The sequence below is a fragment of the Rattus rattus genome, chromosome 10, assembly GCF_011064425.1.
Source record: "Rattus rattus isolate New Zealand chromosome 10, Rrattus_CSIRO_v1, whole genome shotgun sequence".
Classification (NCBI taxonomy): Eukaryota; Metazoa; Chordata; class Mammalia; order Rodentia; family Muridae; genus Rattus; species Rattus rattus.
In genome coordinates, this window is record NC_046163.1 from 51,181,812 (window position 1) to 51,199,064 (window position 17,253).

Below are 17,253 nucleotides of genomic sequence, written 5' to 3' on the forward strand. Positions count from 1 at the left end.
AGGGGGCTAGAAAATGAAGCATTCCAAAAGGCACTGGGTGACGAGGCCTGTCTAGGGGACAGCTGAGGTATTACAAACTACGTGGCCCCTAAGGTGCTGCAGGCCGTGGGCTAGCACACTGGTCTGAGGAGTGCGAGTCTCGGTGGCCGTGCTTTCTGCGGAGCCTGACTTCTGCAAAACCCATGAAGTGGGTGGGCTCTGCCGTTGCTGGCAGGGAGGTTGGTGTGGGATGGTGCAATGTGGAGGGAGCATGGAAGACAGAACACGAGCTCAGATTCTGTGTTCTCCTTACCCCCCACCCCCACCCCCAGATCCCTTGACTCTGCCCAAGCCTGTTTCTCTGTTTGGCCCCCTCTCTGGTACCCAGCCGAGTCCGCACTTCCTGAGGCTGCCAGCAGGATGGGGGAGTTTACTGTTCAGTCCGCAGGGAGACCTGTTGGCCAAGGGAGGCATGGAGCTGGTCCAGACTATGGCAGCAGCTGTGTGCGGCTCCCACCAGCGCCAGCACAACACACAGCTTTTCCAGCTCCAACTGGGGGCTCGCAGGGGAAGCAGCAGGGTATGTTTCCTATCTCAGAACCCCAAACAGGCCTCCTCCGGGGAGCCTGGAGAGAAACCTAGAGAAAAACCATTTCCTCTCAGCAGGATTCTCGAAAAGGTGAACAGGACACGGAGTGTTTGGACTGTGAAAACAGCCGGTTTTCCGGCTCTGCTGGTCTTTAGGCATGTGTGAGCAACGGCCTTCTGGCTAGCAACAAGGAGAGAAGGCCCCACTTAGGACTCCACTGCTGCCGGGTCTCCTCTCCTGGCCTCAGCTGACTCAGCCTCGGCCCACGTTCACTTGCGGCTCTGCAGTGTTGGCTCCATGAAGACGTGGGGAATCATTACCCAAGAGCTGAGGCTCTTTCTAAAGCGGTCCCAAACCACTCCTGTATTCACCCACAAAGCGTGCGCCATTCAGTGGATGGCTCAAACTCCTCAGCATGCCATGCAGAACCTTCTGCCGTGGCCCCCACCTCATCACCTAGTGCTTATCCCAGTGGCTCAGGCACAGCAGGTAACTTACCATTTCCTAAACATGTGCCTTCGCTCGCTGTGCTTCTGCGTGTGGTGACTTTTAAATCCTGACTTAGTCACTTCCAGTGCCCTGTCCCAGAAGGAGCACATCTCAAAGCTTCCATTTATTACACTAAATGTTACGTCTAGTTGTAAACCCTGAGCGATCCGAGTCTAACGGGCAGTGTCTGCTTCATCTCTGCTCCTGCTCAGAGTCCGTGAATACACAGGAGCTACGCTAATGCTGTGCTAAGAGGGGCTTCACTTGGCCTGCGTTCTAACAGCGTCTTCCTCTGGACAGCGAAGCAGCACACACTGCACTCTAGTCCAGCGTCACTGGACATGGTGACCTGGGAAGAATACCAAACAACAAGTACGAATTGTATTGGATAATTTTAATGAAACTTGCTATTTATATATTTACAAAAAAAAAAAAAAGGAAAAAGCCCAACAAAAATAGATATTATAGTTTAATAATAAAAAGTACATCCGAGCACTGTGGGCTGGAGGTGGGATGCCCACCTAACAGCATGCCCACACTAACATGGCATCTGCACGCCTGGAGAAAGGACAGTGAGAAAGAGGCACTGGCTCAGCCAGGGAACCCATTCCTTCCCTCAGGTTCAGGGTGCTTGGATGCCGATGCCCAATCTTTCACACCCTCTTCCTGGTGCAGCAGGTGGCTGAACACAGGAGGCTGTGGGGGTCGGGTGACAGTGGGGTCAGAGGGCAGTACAGGGCGGGATGAAAGACAGGAGGAATCCCGAGAAAGGGCGAATGGGAGAGGGTAACTGGGAGTTAGACAGGAGCAGCAGGCCTCTATCGTAATCCCTGGTATTAGAGAAGGAGAAACGAATGGGGAAGGGGGGCTGAGAAGGGGAGGCAACTTAATCATCTCTCCACTCACATTTCCATCTACCTGTCAATCCCAGTCTAAGCAGGCCGAGACAGTCCAGTGACAAATTAGTGGTTTGTTCCCAGTCAGACACCTGGTCTGGGAAGGAAAGTTCAGAGCTGGCAGGGAGAGCTGGAGTCCTCTTCAGTAAGACACAGCTCCTGGCTCTCGGGGAGCAACGAAAAGGACATCGGCCTTGGCGTTGATACAGTAAGTGACGATGAGAGAGAAGACGAGGATGCTGAAGCCCACGATCAGTGTGATGAACTGTGAGGGCAAAGGTGTGGGCAGGGGAGAAAAGTGTTGTCAGAACGTCATAGCCTTAGGTAACCAGGAAGAATTGCCATCATAATTCAGCACTGAAGTCAAGTGCCCAAGAACTAGCAACAACCACGGGCAGCACCTTCCCAGTTAGCAGACCGGACTCTCCTCGGTGAGAGTGTCTGTTCTTTGTTTAGGTGATCTGAGGTAGGCAGGACCCATGGCTTTGGTTGTCTGGCATTGTCTTGCTTATGCTTATTGCTTATGTTCGTGACTTACTATAACAGGGCTCAGTAACTATCTGACTGACTTGTCCCAGCTGTGCCAGGAGTGGGAGACACGGAAGACCTTTCTTAGGTCCAACAGGGCTCTCTCCTAAGTGCATTCTAGCTATCAGTGTGGAGAAGACTTCTAATGGGAGGCAGGGACAGACCAGGCACAGACTGTACTGGTTCTGCTACAGATCCGGGACAAATGAGAAACAGCAGCAAGGAGCCTGACAGACAAGAGGCAAGGCAGTGAGTGAGGAGAGCCATGGGAGTATACCACCTCCCTCCAGGCCAGGCTTACCTCAAGTTCTTTGCTGGCAATGAGGAATATCCGAGCTTGGATATCTTTCCAGCGGCTCTCGGCCCACGTAGAGTATTCTGTGGAGCTCCACTGACTCAGCTCAAAGGCGGGGGACAAGGCCCTAGCCAGTCGTACTGTGGAGCGCACACACCGTGGGAGCCGCTCTGTCTTGTTGGAATTCCAAGGGCCTTGTACCCATGAGTATTCATACAACTGCACAGGAAGACAGGTCACAGCATAGGACTGAGCTGACACTCCTCTCTCTTGCTCCCTGTGCCCCTTTGGTACCATATTCCAACCAACTTCACCAACTGGCTGCAACTCTTCTTCCCACAGGTGGCCTAACTTCACTCAGGCCACAGCTTCCTCAACACTCAGGTTCCTAAGACTAGCCCTCTGCCTTTCCATGCCAGTCCCCCCGTCTGCCCAGGAGTCTCCCAACTTCTCCAAGGGAAAGAGGCCCCAGGACATCTCCGACACCCACCGCCACTCACATCCTTGCTTTCATTTGGGACTTTACTTGGATCCTGGCACTGCTCTTGGGTGAGGTTGGTCACCTTGCCAGTCAGGTTTGCCAAGGCATACTGCACAACGTAAGTCGTGTTGGTAGGGCTGGAGACAGCGATGTAGTGTTGAAGAGGCCCATCATCTGATTGCGGGCCAAAGGGAAAGGGGGATTTGGAAGGTAAGGTCAAGTGGGTCAGAAACAGAAAGAACCCAGCATTGGCCAGAAGGGAGCATGTTAGAAGAGGGTCCAACCAACATCAAGAAAAAGGAAGGAAGACAGGCAGAAAGAAAGTAGAGGAAAAAAAAAAAAAATAAAGATTAAAGCAAAACGATGCCCTTTTCTTTGCACGGTTCATCAGGTAGGAATCCCCCTTCTCACAGCAGATGCTTACCCAAATAGGACCTCAGATCATGTCTGAGGATAGACTGAAACCATGAGTTGTTAGCTCTGACCAGGAACCCATAGAGCAGACGTGTAACCTAGGATTGGCACACAAAAGAAAAAAATTGCTCCGACTTTCCACAAGACCAAGGAAACAGTGAGCAGAGCCCAGTTACAAGATAGGAACTCTACTACTGGGGCTGGGAGACGGTGGCCAGTCACAAGGATGTAGATGAAGTCACTCAAGAACTCCCAGAGGTATCACCCTCACAGGCATGAAGGGGCACGCTAAATCCCAAAGTTTAGGACGCTGGGGAAGGGGGAAGCCCGGGTTAACAGAAACAGAACGGACCAGAGGCCCATTTTTCTTACTGTCTGGGGATCAGCCTGAATGGAGTTGTTGAAGTTGGTTCCTCCTGCAAGCTTGTACAAAGCTCGTGCCAGCACTGTGGCAACATCTGCCAGTGCCTGCAGCAGGGGAGGAGAAGGGCTGGATGGCCCAGCTGTCTCCAGGCACCTCCCTTGTACTTCTCCCACCCAGCCCAGGTCAGTGCTACCTTGGCAGTGTCTGTTACAAAGTTGAGGTCCTCTTCTGGGCTCTGCGACTCAGGATAGGTCACGTTAATGTTCTCAGCAGTGTCATAAATGCTCTGGTAATACCTGTCAGGAAAGTCAGCGTGAGCCCTGGCTGAAGGGAGCCAGGCCTTCTTCCTTTCCTATCTAAACACCCCTCACATGGAACCTGCTATCTTACTCTTCAGTGGGAGAGGAGAAAGAAAAGAGGAGTTGGAAATGGGAAGCAGGAAGCCTCTGCGATGGACACAGTCTACAAGATAAGCAATCCCCAAGCTCTAGGGACTGTTTGGGCTGGCTTTTCAGAGAACTGCACCCTGTGCGAGTGTTCTAATGAATGCTCTCAGTGATACAGGGAAACTGTCAGCTACTAAGATCAGGCATGCTCACAGCCACAAACAGATATTCTGGATCAAATCACCGTGACGGACTTTAAAAGAGCACCCTTAGCCTTCCTACTCAAATGCCTCTTATGCAGGAATAAATTGCTCCCATACAGAGCCGAATCAACAACACAACCAAGAGAATCATACAAGATTTGGAAAGCAGAGAGTAATCTAGAACTGTCACTCCCTGCATACAGTGAGAAAGGATCTTTGGTAGGATCAGAGGATCTGCTTCAACGTTTTTACTTAAACCCTCATTTGGCTCCAAGGAGGCTGGGGAGAGAGCCGTCTAGCCTGAGTGGGAAGTCCCCTGCTCTCCCTGGCCTCAAGTTAGGCGCAGCATGAGGGAATCCAGAACCAGGAGAGAAGTGACTAGCAGTGCCTTCTTATCTTCAGTCACGTGTACTATCACAGGGTAACAACATGTCACATTTACAAAGTAAAACACTGTTCATGGACCCCAGAGAGGGACCACTCCTGTCCTCCAGCCAAAAACTACCCTCCATCTTCCTATGCTTGGCTTGAGATAATGCCCTCTGTGGTAGTCCTTGGGAACTCAGGTGCCAGAGGAACCTGGGAGAAGTGGAACCATCTCAGAGGACGATTGTACTAGGAGGTGCTAGAGGTTAACAATCAGGGTCCCAGGCCTCCCATGAATAGGCTACTGTGTAAAGAACCAAACTTCCTGGAGGTTTTTAGAGGCAGCGTATGGTGTGGGAGAGGACAGCAGTCTTCCTCCCACACTACAGAATAGACTTCCTGGGCTGGAGAGATGGCTCAGAGGATAAGAGCACTGACTGAGTTCAATTCCCAGCAACCACATGGTGGCTCACAACCATCTGTAAGGAGATCCAATGCCCTCTACTGGCCTGCAGACATACATGAAAGCAGACTGTATACATAGTAAATAAATCTTTTTTGTTGTTGTTGTTAAATTTAAATAAATAAATCTTAAAAAAGAAAAAAAAAAAGAATAGACTTCCTCTGAAAACAGAGGATACCGGGTCAGGCGACTCACCGATTGTGGAAGGAACCAGAGTGGTCAGCCAAGACTACGCCAGAGATATTTCGAGCCCGAAGAAATCGTTGTAGAGACGACGGTGGCAGGGCCTGGGACTGGACTAGTCTTCTCAGGACAACTTCAGGGATATCAGCACCACTCTTCTCCAGAGTGACCAGAAGTTCCTCCACCTGAGAACATCACAGAAGCGGACTGCTGGGAGCGGGGCATAGGAGCAGGAGGGCTCTGTGGCCCTGTGCTCTCCTGAACAGTCTTCAGTTTGGACAAGTCTCTCTGAACTTCCTACAGTCCGTGTGTTAGGAGGATAAGGCACAAAGGGGCCTGGGTTTTCCACATCCCTATCCACAGTGGGCCTTTCATGTGTGATTTGTTGTGCAGAACTGAAGGGGGGCAATCAACAATGGAATGTCAAATATGTAAGAAATTCTCTGAGAGCTACAGGAACCCAGAGCTGGGGTCACAGCAGAGGCTGGAGTGGCAACAGGAGTCCAAGGAGAAAAGCAGGCTTATAGCTGCATTGGCAGGCAGTAAGAGCCTTGACTACACGTGAGGAAGAGAAGGACATTGGCTGGAGAGATGGCTCAGTGGTTAGGAGCACTTGTTGCTATTGGAGAGGACCCAGGTTTGATCCTTAGTACCACATGGTGGTTCATAGCATCTGAATTCCAGTTCAAAGGATATGCCCTCTTCTGACCTCCCTGTGCATGTATATGCATGTGGTGCATACACGTGCGGGCAAATGCTTATACATATAAAATGAAATAAATTTATGCCAGTGCCCCACCAATAAAGTGGAGAGCAATTTGAACAAGAGCCTAGTGCAGGCAAGACTCCGATAGGCAGCCTTAACAACTGAGTCCATGGGACAGCAAGAAAAGAAGGAGTGGGTGGTGGTGGCACATTCCTTTAATCCCAGAAGTCAGGAGGCAGAGGAAGGTTGATCTCTTGAGTTCGAGCCAGCCTGGACTACAGAGCCAGTTCCAGGACAGCCAGGGCAAAACAAAAAAATCCTATCTCAAAAGCAAAAAAAAAAAAAAAAAAAAAAAAAAAAAAAAAAAAAAAAAAAAGGAAAAGGAGCAAGTTCTCAGCCATCCGTCCTTCATGAGCTGTAGGATTCAGGTATGGAATGAGCACAAGAACTATCTGTTCCAGGGAACCAACTGGTACCACTGAGTTTATGATTCTTTTCACACACCAGTGGGGTTCATCTTTAGCCAATACCTAATTCCACCCTTTCTCTTCTCTGTGGATTACCTGGTTCTTCACAGATTCATTTTTCTGAGACATAGGATCTGTGTGCATCCAGAGTTCTAGTGACGTCCTTAGGGCCACCTGGGAAGATGAAGAGCAACATGTATGACCTGTCTCCTGCTGCGACCCATGCCTGGGAGACAGACAGACGTCAAGGGGAGAGATGGGCAGTGCCTGCAGCGCAGGCCATAAAACGTACAGCTTAAGTTCAAGGAAGGGGTTGGATAGACACACACCTGCCCCAGCTCCACAAAGGAGTCAATGTTCTCTAGCCGCACAGGAAACTTGCCGTTCTCCATGTCATAGACCATCCTTGAGCTGCCAATGTAGTCAAAAGTTTCCTGAGGGGTGGAGAAATTCCCAAGGAATAGGGCAGTCTGAGGTCACCTCAGTCGCTAGCCATCTTACAGCCATGTGCTGTACCATCCCCCACCAGCAACTTAACCAGCTGTCTCTCACATGGATGCATCATGGGATTTCTTGGGACTAGACATGGGGAGAGCAGCCTTTGTGAGGGCTCAAAGCAAACACCAGCTGTCACAGAGTTCTTCTAGACTCTTCTACTCTTCGCAGTTCTGGCTGCTATTACCTTATACTTTAGCCCGGCTGTCACACCACAGCGATTGGGATGATAAACAAGAAAGGAAGCCTCAAAGTAATCTTATCAACGAGGGGAGAAAAGAAGACATAACTTCAGGAAATAGAAGCTTCCTTAAAAAAAGGGAGTGGGGGGAGGTTCAAAGGGAAATAGAGCCATGCAGAAACTCTGATTATCAGCTCAGATCAATAATTCCTCTCCCACCATTACCATCCCCTTCTTCTTTGTCATCATGCCCTAGGGAAAAAGCCCTTACCCCCTGGAAGAAGACAAACATCACATTTCGGGGTAGGGTGGTCACATCAGGTGCCTTGTGCAAAGCTTCAGCTGCGGCCAGCTGAGTGACAAAGGAGGCTACAGCACTTTCTGCCCCTGGGGCCACATTCCAGAAGAAGGAGCGGCTATCCAGCTGGAAGACAAGATAGGGGGCTACACTTAAAAAGTGGACTGTGAGAGCCAAGCCCAGGCTCCTTCTCTTGCTCCAAGAGAACCCTGGAGCACTGGAGAGGAGACGGACCCCACTGGACACGTATTAGAGCTGGGGAGTCCGACAGCCCAGCTCCCCCTCCTTCAAGGCTCCCCAGTAGGGTTCACTCTGAAATCAGAGAGACCTAGAGAGCCCTGCCCATGCTGCAGAGGGACAAAACTCACCCGTGTGGCTGCAACCACAACCCTGGCATCAGGTTCTAATCCCCCAGACGTATTTATAGGCTTAAGCATGCTCCATACGTTGTAGTCGGATAAGGGGTCACAGACGATTTCTGAGTAGGATACAAACAATGAGATCGATAGAGCTAAGGGGAAGGGAGTTATGGAGAAGGCCTTAAAGATACTCCAGACCAGTCCTCGTCCACCCCAAGGGCCATTTCTCCACATTCAACTGGTCTAGCTCTGGCTCTCTCGAGAAGTCTCCCGCCCAGCGCCTGCTGCCCGGGCCCACTCCGTCCCTGGCTGTATCTCACGAGCTCCCAGGCTGGCCCACCTGCACGGCTGCATCTGCTCACCTGGGTTGATGCTGAAGGTGCTCTGGATGAAGCTGCGTCGCATGCAGGTGGCGGTGCTGATGACGGCGTGCATGTGCGAGAAGAGCTGCATAGCACACAGTGGGAAGCTCGGTGCAGAGCCATTCTGACCCAGGTTGTGATCTTGATAGCACTGGAGAGGAGACGGACCCCACTGAGACAGCTAGCTGTGAAGGCCCTCTCTGGCTTTCCAGGAAGAGGAAGGCCCAGCTCCATTCTAGCTCCCTTTTGGGAGACATTAAGTCCCCAAGCTACAGGTGTCCTGGGATAACCATATAAGGTCAAAGAGAAAAATTCCTCAATCAGTACAAATGGCATGGACTCAACAGACTGGTCGGAGCAGATAAACTTATCCTTGCACAGTTTACAGTGGCCCTAACCTCATAAGCCTGGTTCAGTGACAGTATAGGTGTGTGTTACCACGCCCGAGTTCAGCTCTTAGTGTGTCTGGATTGAGGGAGTATCGGCTAAAAATAACAATCCACAACAGCTTGGCCAGCCGCTCATTTTGTCATTCTAAAGACAGACCTTTTAACTGATCTTAAAATGAAGAAGCTAGACTCGACAGAATTAGGACAAATTAGAGCTACAAACAACCGATCCAAGGGGCTGGAGAGAAGGCTCAGTGGGCAAGGGTGTTTGCTGGGCAAACGTGAAGAGCTATGTTCTAATCCTAGCACCCATGGAAGCCGAGTGTGCACCTGCAACCCCAGCAATGATGGGAGACAAGAGGATTGTAGGTGCTTGCGGGCTGCCAGCCTAGGGCCAGGGAGTAAGTGGAGAGTGAGAGCAGGACATCTGATGTCCTCCTCTGGCCCTGACACTGTGTTCTCACACACAAGTACACACACACACACACACACACACACACACACACACACACACACACACAGAGAGAGAGAGAGAGAGAGAGAGAGAGAGAGAGAGAGAGAGAGAGAACCTCAAGGATTTACTAAGCTCAACTCCTAATCCATTTCTCTCTGTCTAGTTTTGTTTTGCTCTTTATCAGACAAGGTCTCACTGTTGCCCAGGCTGGCCTAGAACAACCCTGAACTTTTGGCCATCTTCCTGCCTATGCCTGGTCCAATGTTCTTTTTATCTGGTTCTTAACCATGGCTAAACACCTTGTTTCATATTCTTCTTCCATGTATTTCTGTCCAGTCCAAAGCTTCCATTGCTATAATACCAGACAAGAGAGAAATGACGAGAGAAGATTGTCAGGACACTAGATAAGAAACTTCCAAGTTCTCGACTGTTTGAGACAGGGTCTTGCTATGTAACCCTGGTTGGTATGAAACCTGGTGTCTCTACCTCCTGAGTAATGACGCGTGCACCTCCACACTTGACCAAACTCCTTGGATGTTTTGAGGAGCCATTTTTCAAGGTGTGTATGAGTCGAACAAGCCTCCCTCCAAATCACACAAGAACATGGAAATAATTCTTTCTCACTAGAGCTGCCAGAGTCAGTACCTGCTTGATGACCTTGGTTTCGTTCTCATCTTCAAGAAGAAAGATAGGGAAACTGAAGTCTTCATAAGCCAAGCCATTGCCCAGTTCATTCCACAATGTTTTTTTGCAGTGAGCAAACTCTGGCCCATAGGAGTTGGAGTAAATACCTAGAGGGAGGGAAGCAGGGAGCAGTGTCGGGAACAGTTTACTGAGGCACCCAGCCCTGAGGGACCAGGAGAGGTGGGAAGGTTAGGATATCACTGGTCTGAGGGTAAGGGTACAAAAAGAGCCAGTGACTCTAAGAAGCAGTCATCAATCCACCACCAATCCTCCCAAAATACAGAAACCAGTACCAGTGATGTCTAGGCTGGCAGATTCAGTATCTGAGCATGTGTCAAAGAAGGGGGAGGGCAGAGTGTGGAATTAAGTTGTTCCCAGTCCACACAGAGATATGTGTGGACTGCCCCTGCCCCTGCCTCGGGAGCAACAATTAGTATGGAGCAACGGACGGTTCTCGGGATCTTTGAGGCTCTTACCAAACCCATCATTTGGGCACTGCACGCTAGGAGAGAAGCTTGACGTTGAATTGGGCTTGGCTAGAGTCACGGCAAGACCAGCGATTCTACTGGTTTCCCCCTTCAGCTTTTCCATTATATCTCTAGGATGGAGAGAAGGACAGAAATGAAGATAGGAAGGTATCAGATTGATACTCAGAATGGAAACAACTGGAGAATTAGGGACTCAGAACTACCAACTCACTCTTTCTCACTTTGGGGCTTAACCTCTGAGTCTGAACTATGGTCCGACCCGAGTTCGGTGTTTCATCTACCTTGTCCTTGAGAGATTTTGGACACCACTCCTTCTTCCCTGAAGGTCTAATTTTGAGATCAATGATTCCTTTTGACAGTATCTCCTCTTTTCTGAATACAAACCCTGCTTCCTGTCCCCTATCAAACCAGAGCAGCAGAAGTCGCCACTCATCGATACAAGGACCAACTCTTTCTTTCCACACAGTCCCAGGAAGACATACCCAGTTCTCACCTGGTAAAGAGCTTGCCCTCCAGCAGAACCATGTAAGGGGGGTTGGGGCCATCCGTCAATACCCATTTCAGGTCGTCTTCTTTCTCCACTACGTGGATAACCCCTGTATCCCCACTAATTGAAGCTGCCAGGATAGAATGGATCAAATTAAAGCTCCCACAGTTGACAAGTCTACAGATTTTTTTTTTTTTTTTTTTTAAAAAACAGGGTCTCACTATGTAACCCTGGCTGACCTGAACTGACTGTGTAGACCAAGCTGGCCTTGTATTTGCAGTGATCCTCCTGCCTCTGCTTTCCAAGTCCTGCGATTCAAGGCCACCATATCCAGCTTCTGCAGATCTTTTATCTCTAAAGATGTCACAAAATGTTAGGGTAAACACCGCCACTTCTAGACTTGAAGAGCTGCATTACCCCAATGCAGGAAAAGGAGAACAAAAGCCCAAGTGGATTCATTAGAGGTCTTTCTGAAAAAATTTTAACAGTTTGGACTTGGGTCATCAGGTTTTTATAGCAAGCACTTTCACGTGTTGTCACTGTGTTGGCCGTATGGCCTTTTAATTAGATGCTGGAAAAGTTCTGCAATTTTCACCTTTTTGCCCAATTCCGACACTTACCTATATACACAAGATTCTAGAACATTAGACACTCAAGTTCCAAAATCTACATTTTCCTTTAGAAAATGCCAGCCTGTACAATTCCAGCTCAGATTTACAGCTTTGGTCTTCCTTTGAAAAGGCATAGATTCCGTGGCCTTAGTAGCTTTTTTGGGTCACTATTTTCCAGCCTCCTTTGGGAATATCTTTATTTGCCCCTGGCCAGTTTTAGGTGATTTTAATCTAGAACTCTGAGCTCTCTAGAGCAGAGTTTCCCAACTGGTAGGCCTGGAATGGATTGAAGATGTGCTGATGAACACTGACTTCTTCCTGGGTCTAAGATTTTAAAAGCTCCTCAGTTGTCCAAATGAGTACATGCCTCATTCACACAGGATAGCCTATGAATAGTGCTCATTTTTATATGTGTTAGGATGCTAAATTATAATATTCTTTACATCTCATGATGTGACCAAGACTTGGAAATACTGTCTCAGAGGACTGACAAGCCACAGTCCAGCATGCCTGGAGTTTAACACAGTATCTCGAGTCTCTAGGAAACCATGCAGAGACATCCTAGGATTTCCCTGAGAATTTTCTCCTCGCTTAAGACTGTGCTATTCAAGACTTATTTTAGGGTTGGGGATTTAGCTCAGCGGTAGAGCGCTTGCCTAGCGAGCGCAAGGCCCTGGGTTCGATCCCCAGCTCCGAAAAAAAAAAAAGAAAAGAAAAAAAAAAAAAGACTTATTTTAGATACTAGTCCTCAAACGGACTGTGGGATGGAATCACAATGGAAGGTCTTCTTTGCTCTGCTGTTTTGGTGCTAGGGACCCAGTCAAAGGCCTCATGTATAATACCCTGCTACCAGACAGCTGTACCCCAGCCACTGCACCTTTAGGAAAACACAGATGCTTAGGCCTTCTCTTGGAGGACACATGCATTTTCTAAAATTACCATATATAATTCTTCAATATATACAATCAGATTTGAGAACCAGGCTTCTAGGCCGCAGCACTAAAATGCTTGTAACTCACAGAAGATTAAAAAACATTAAGTACTTCACAATTGCTAACCAAACAGGATTCTTCTCCCAGGAGCTCTGACGAGTAAATGCAGCAGAAGGGTCTACAACATCTGCCTATGGCTTATGCACAGTAAATACTTAACAGGATCATGTCCGTGGCAATAATAAAATATAGAAGAGTAGCAGAGCCTAGGATGGCTTTAGTTAAGATTGCGATACTAACGTGTTCAGAAAAACAATGACAAAAAGAAGAAAATACTTGCTAAAGCTCTTAAGACATGAGAAAAGAAAAAAAAAACACTAGTGTTAAAAATAAGTAAATAGGAGTTAAAAATAAGTAAATAGGGTTGGGGATTTAGCTCAGTGGTAGAGCGCTTGCCTACCAAGCCCAAGGCCCTGGGTTCGGTCCCCAGCTCCGAAAAAAAGAAAGAAGAAAAAAAAAAAAAGTAAATAAAGGTAACTTTGGCTCCAGGGAGGACAGGGAAGAAACAAATTGTAACTCTGGACTAGAGAAACCTAGATTTGCACCAAGGTCCCAGCTTGTGATTGCAGAGTTTTAAGTAACATGTTTGCTTTTTCTGGACCTTCAGCAAGAACAGCTTTGCTAGCCCATTCGCCTTATACAGGAGGGTTGGAGGGGAAACAAATTCCACAGCTCTCTTTGAGACTTTAAGGATCCATAGAAGTAGGCCATTAGAATCAGAAAACCAAACCCAGAGTTCCATTTTTTTCCCCTTAGCTTCATTATGCTCCCAGCCCTAATTAAAGAGGGCGTTGCCTGTGAAGGAATGGGCAGGTATGATGAAGCAGTAAGTAGGTTGAGAAGGAAAACAAGATCCTCATGAGGAAATGGCCAGAGTCCAGCCCCTCCCCTCCGCTCTCCGCTCTGGTCTTGGCTTGATCTCTAGAGGTTACTGCTTTGCTGGAGAGAACCTGCAGTGAAATTACTCTTCTCCAGGAGTCTTTAAAGCCTAGCTTCAGGAAGACGGGTCCTTAGTCAGGTCTGATCGAAGTCTGTCCTGGATCTGGTTTCCCTTCATCCACAACTCAGATAAGTAATTAAATCCGTCAAAAACCTGAAGGTGGTTTGACACCAATGAATCTACTTGCAGTACCTCCTGTATGGCGATAATGGGCCAATAGGCTTATAGCTAGCTCAGAGGTAAGCTTATAAAGTAAGACCCACCTCCCTGAGCAAAGTCCTTACTTCTCAGTAACTGGGTTTCTGATCAATTTGATGGTGAAGCCAAGATCAGACCTTGCTTATCGGCAAAATTATATCCCCACGGAGCTACTAACCATGGAAGACTAAAATCTGATTATAGCTTAAGCAGAAAACAAGCTGTGATTTTCATTTTATTTTATTGATATATATATATATTACCTAGATATTGAATTCAGGGCCTTGTAGGCAACCGTTCTACCACTGAGTTATACGTCCAGCAATTTACACAGTGTTGAGAATGATAGTGTTGTCATGTGTTCTGTTTTGTAACACATTTACAGAGCACAAGGATAAATCCAAATACTTCATTTATTTTTCTTGCAACTATTTGGCAGATGGGAGGAACAATAGGGTTCCTCATAGCTCAGGCTGGCATTAGCAACCTACTGAGTTTACAATTACAGCAGTGCCACTGTATACAATTTATATGGTGCTAGGGATTGAAACCAGGACTTCGTATTTGCTAGGAATGCACTCTACCAATTAGTTACATCCCCAGCCCTTGTTTGTGTATGTGTGTGCACATTCCTGTGTGCAAATGCCCTCCGGAAGACGATCTCAGACAAATGTCCTTTCCTTGTCTTCAACCTTGTCTGAGACGGGATCTTTTTGTTTTTTCTGTTGTACACAACAGACTACGCAGCCTGTTAAGTTACCAGGGATCTTCTGTCTCTGTCTCCCATCTCTTCATAGAAGTGATAGAATAATAAGTCACATTATGCGTATAGCTTTTTTAAAATATGGGTTATAGAGATCCAAATTCAGGTTGTGATGCATGCCCAAGAGCTTTTACCTACCAGGCCATGTCCCCAGCCCTTAGTTGGTTTAAGAAAACAAAAATAACTTAAAACATATTCTTGTGGATGAGTGTTTTGCCTGCATGTGTGTATGGGCATGCTGGCGCCTGTGCCAGTGGAGGTTAGAAACATCAGATTTCCTGGAACTGGAGTGATGATGGATGGATGAGAGCACATGTGAATGCTGGGAACCAAAACCCAGCCCTTTCTAAGAGCAACAAGTGCTCTCAATCACCACGTCCCCTCTCCAGCCCTGCTTAGCATGCCTTTGTGGCAGTTAGTCTATTGCCCTTGAAGAGGCGGATTTGGGGTTGGGGGATCCTAGCTCGATGGAGGGATTCAAGCAGCAGCCTCATAAAATAACAACAGCAAATAGTGACACATGTGTGGCCAAAACTTAGCAAAGAGAAGCACACAGTTGCAGTCCCAGAACTCAGCAGAAGGCCAAAGCTAACTTGGGGTACGTAGCAAGACTGTGTCTCAGAGGGGGAAAAGGGGTAATTTTGGTTCAACATTCAGAGTGACAGTAATGACCTGACTCCATAGGATATGGGATTGCCTTTCCCTAGAGCACTGTATGGTAAGACAGTTGAGAATCCCGCCAGGTTCAGATCCTAGCTTGATTTCTTACCATCATGGTGATGATGCCGGGAAAGTTAATCGATTTTCCCCAAGTTTTAGTTTCATCATTTGTACAATGTTAATAACAAGGTAAAAATAAAATGCACACTTTAAAATAGCATTTACTAAATTCCGGCTCTTATTATCTTGCCTGGTTGGACGGACGATAAACACCTCCTAGACATCTACTCTAATTTGAACGCCAGGACTTCTGAGCAGGACATGAGTACTTCTGAGTATCCAGGATACAAACTGAATTATTAATGGCCACAAACACAAATCCCAAGTTCAACTTACACTGGCAGCCAATCTGATGAGTGGCGTTGAGCAGGCGGACACAAGGAGCTGTTTTATTTAAGGGAATGTAGATCTTCCTCTCCACTGAGTTTCCCCCACACAATCCTAACCGGAAGATAAAAAGTGTTAGGCAAAAGTGAAAGATATTTGGTATTAACCTCTACCATCATCAGCTTGATTCATGTTTAGGTAAATTGTTCACTACCACACTGTCTAACACGAGAGTTATGATCATTCTTCTTACTCCTTGACCACATTATTGGAGCATTAAGAGTTGTAAAGGGTACCTAGCTGTGTATCTTAGAGAGTTATTGAACTCCATGGTGATCAATTAACTAGAAGCTAAAAGATGACTGTCCAAAGTATTTGACTTCAGATGTGCCAGCGTCTAGTTGCAAGGGTAAACAAATCTGCTTTCCTAGTTTGTATAGATACATTACTAATTAGTTATGAAAAGAGCTCTGGTTTAAGAATATTGATTACCAAAACCAAACAAAGAAAAGCATTAACAACAATAAAAACCACCTCAGAATCTGAACAGACCTAGGGGGAAGAAACCTTATGCCACACACCTGTTCAGTTAATGAAACATCAGACCATTTGGGAGCACACCTAGGGTATGGGGCAGCTACAGTTTCTCCCTTGAAGCTAGTCAAAAGCAATATGAGCGTAGAGAAATATAGAGTCATGGTTATACAAGGAAATGGTTGCATTTCAGGGCTTAACTGGTAAGCCATACATTTCCAAAAAAGTATAGCTTTTCTTAACTCTTAGTTGAACGCACTATAAATAATTACAGGTGGGGGTTGGGGATTTAGCTCAGTGGTAGAGCGCTTGCCTAGGAAGCGCAAGGCCCTGGGTTCGGTCCCCAGCTCCGGAAAAAAAAAAAAAATAATTACAGGTGTGTTACTGATTGTAATTCACAATTGCAAGATCACTTAAATAGACATTAGATTAGAAAAAACGAAAATATTCATATACATTAAACGTCTAAAATTCCTTGAATCATTACTTCCCTCTTAACAGTTTAGAGCAGCTAAGCTAACGTTAGCCTCACTTTAATAAGTAAAGAGAATAAGGAACACAAATTTAAGCTAGAACCAACAGGAGGAAATGAGAGCTCTTATTTTGCAACGTTGCACGGAGACCACAAAACAAGACTGTTTTGATCTAAAAAACACTAAACCAAAGGAAAGAGGATGAGCTTTTCACACCTGTCCCTTTTAATTGCTGTTGGGGTGGCTGGGCTTTAAATAAAACAAGGCATGCGAATAAGGTTGAAGAGAAGCAGGTTGGAAACCCAGAAAAGGGCTGGGGAGAACTAAGCGAAACGACATGCCTCCGGAGAGAAGAAATGAAGGTTCAGGCAAAGGAGGAACTTATGTCATGGGAACGAAAGACAAGAAGGATTTACAGGGAGGGGGACAGAGGGGCAATCGGAACCAGAAGGGCAACGCTTGCACTAGCGACGAGCTGTTCCGGACGGTTCCTCTTAAAGATCAGAGGTCCGGGTGGGGTGACCTCACCTGCTAGTACCACGGAAAAAGACAGAAGAAGGAGACCCCGACTTCCTGGGTCAGGCCCAGAGCCGCCCCTAGCCGTAGCCATCTTGCCTCTCCGCTGGGCGGAAGCCTCGGGTCCCTTCCAGTCTCGTAGCGGTCTCTCTAGGCTTCCGCTGGCATCGTCT

General features: G+C 47.4%; 1 protein-coding gene across 1 annotated transcript; it reads right to left on the bottom strand.

Moving 5' to 3' along the window:
* Positions 1-1,436: 1,436 nt before the first annotated feature.
* On the bottom strand, positions 1,437-17,252 carry Ncstn (nicastrin). Its single transcript, XM_032915683.1, has 17 exons — positions 17,093-17,252; positions 15,567-15,671; positions 11,013-11,136; positions 10,508-10,629; positions 9,993-10,138; positions 8,505-8,655; positions 8,152-8,261; positions 7,757-7,909; positions 7,139-7,243; positions 6,906-6,983; positions 5,649-5,821; positions 4,229-4,331; positions 4,044-4,139; positions 3,682-3,769; positions 3,277-3,431; positions 2,783-2,995; positions 1,437-2,218 (listed from the first exon to the last, which is right to left on the bottom strand). The coding sequence occupies exons 1-17, from the start codon at positions 17,172-17,174 to the stop codon at positions 2,096-2,098; spliced, it is 2,127 nt and encodes a 708-aa protein (XP_032771574.1). The 5' UTR covers positions 17,175-17,252; the 3' UTR covers positions 1,437-2,095.
* Between the last annotated feature and the right edge of the window lies 1 nt (position 17,253).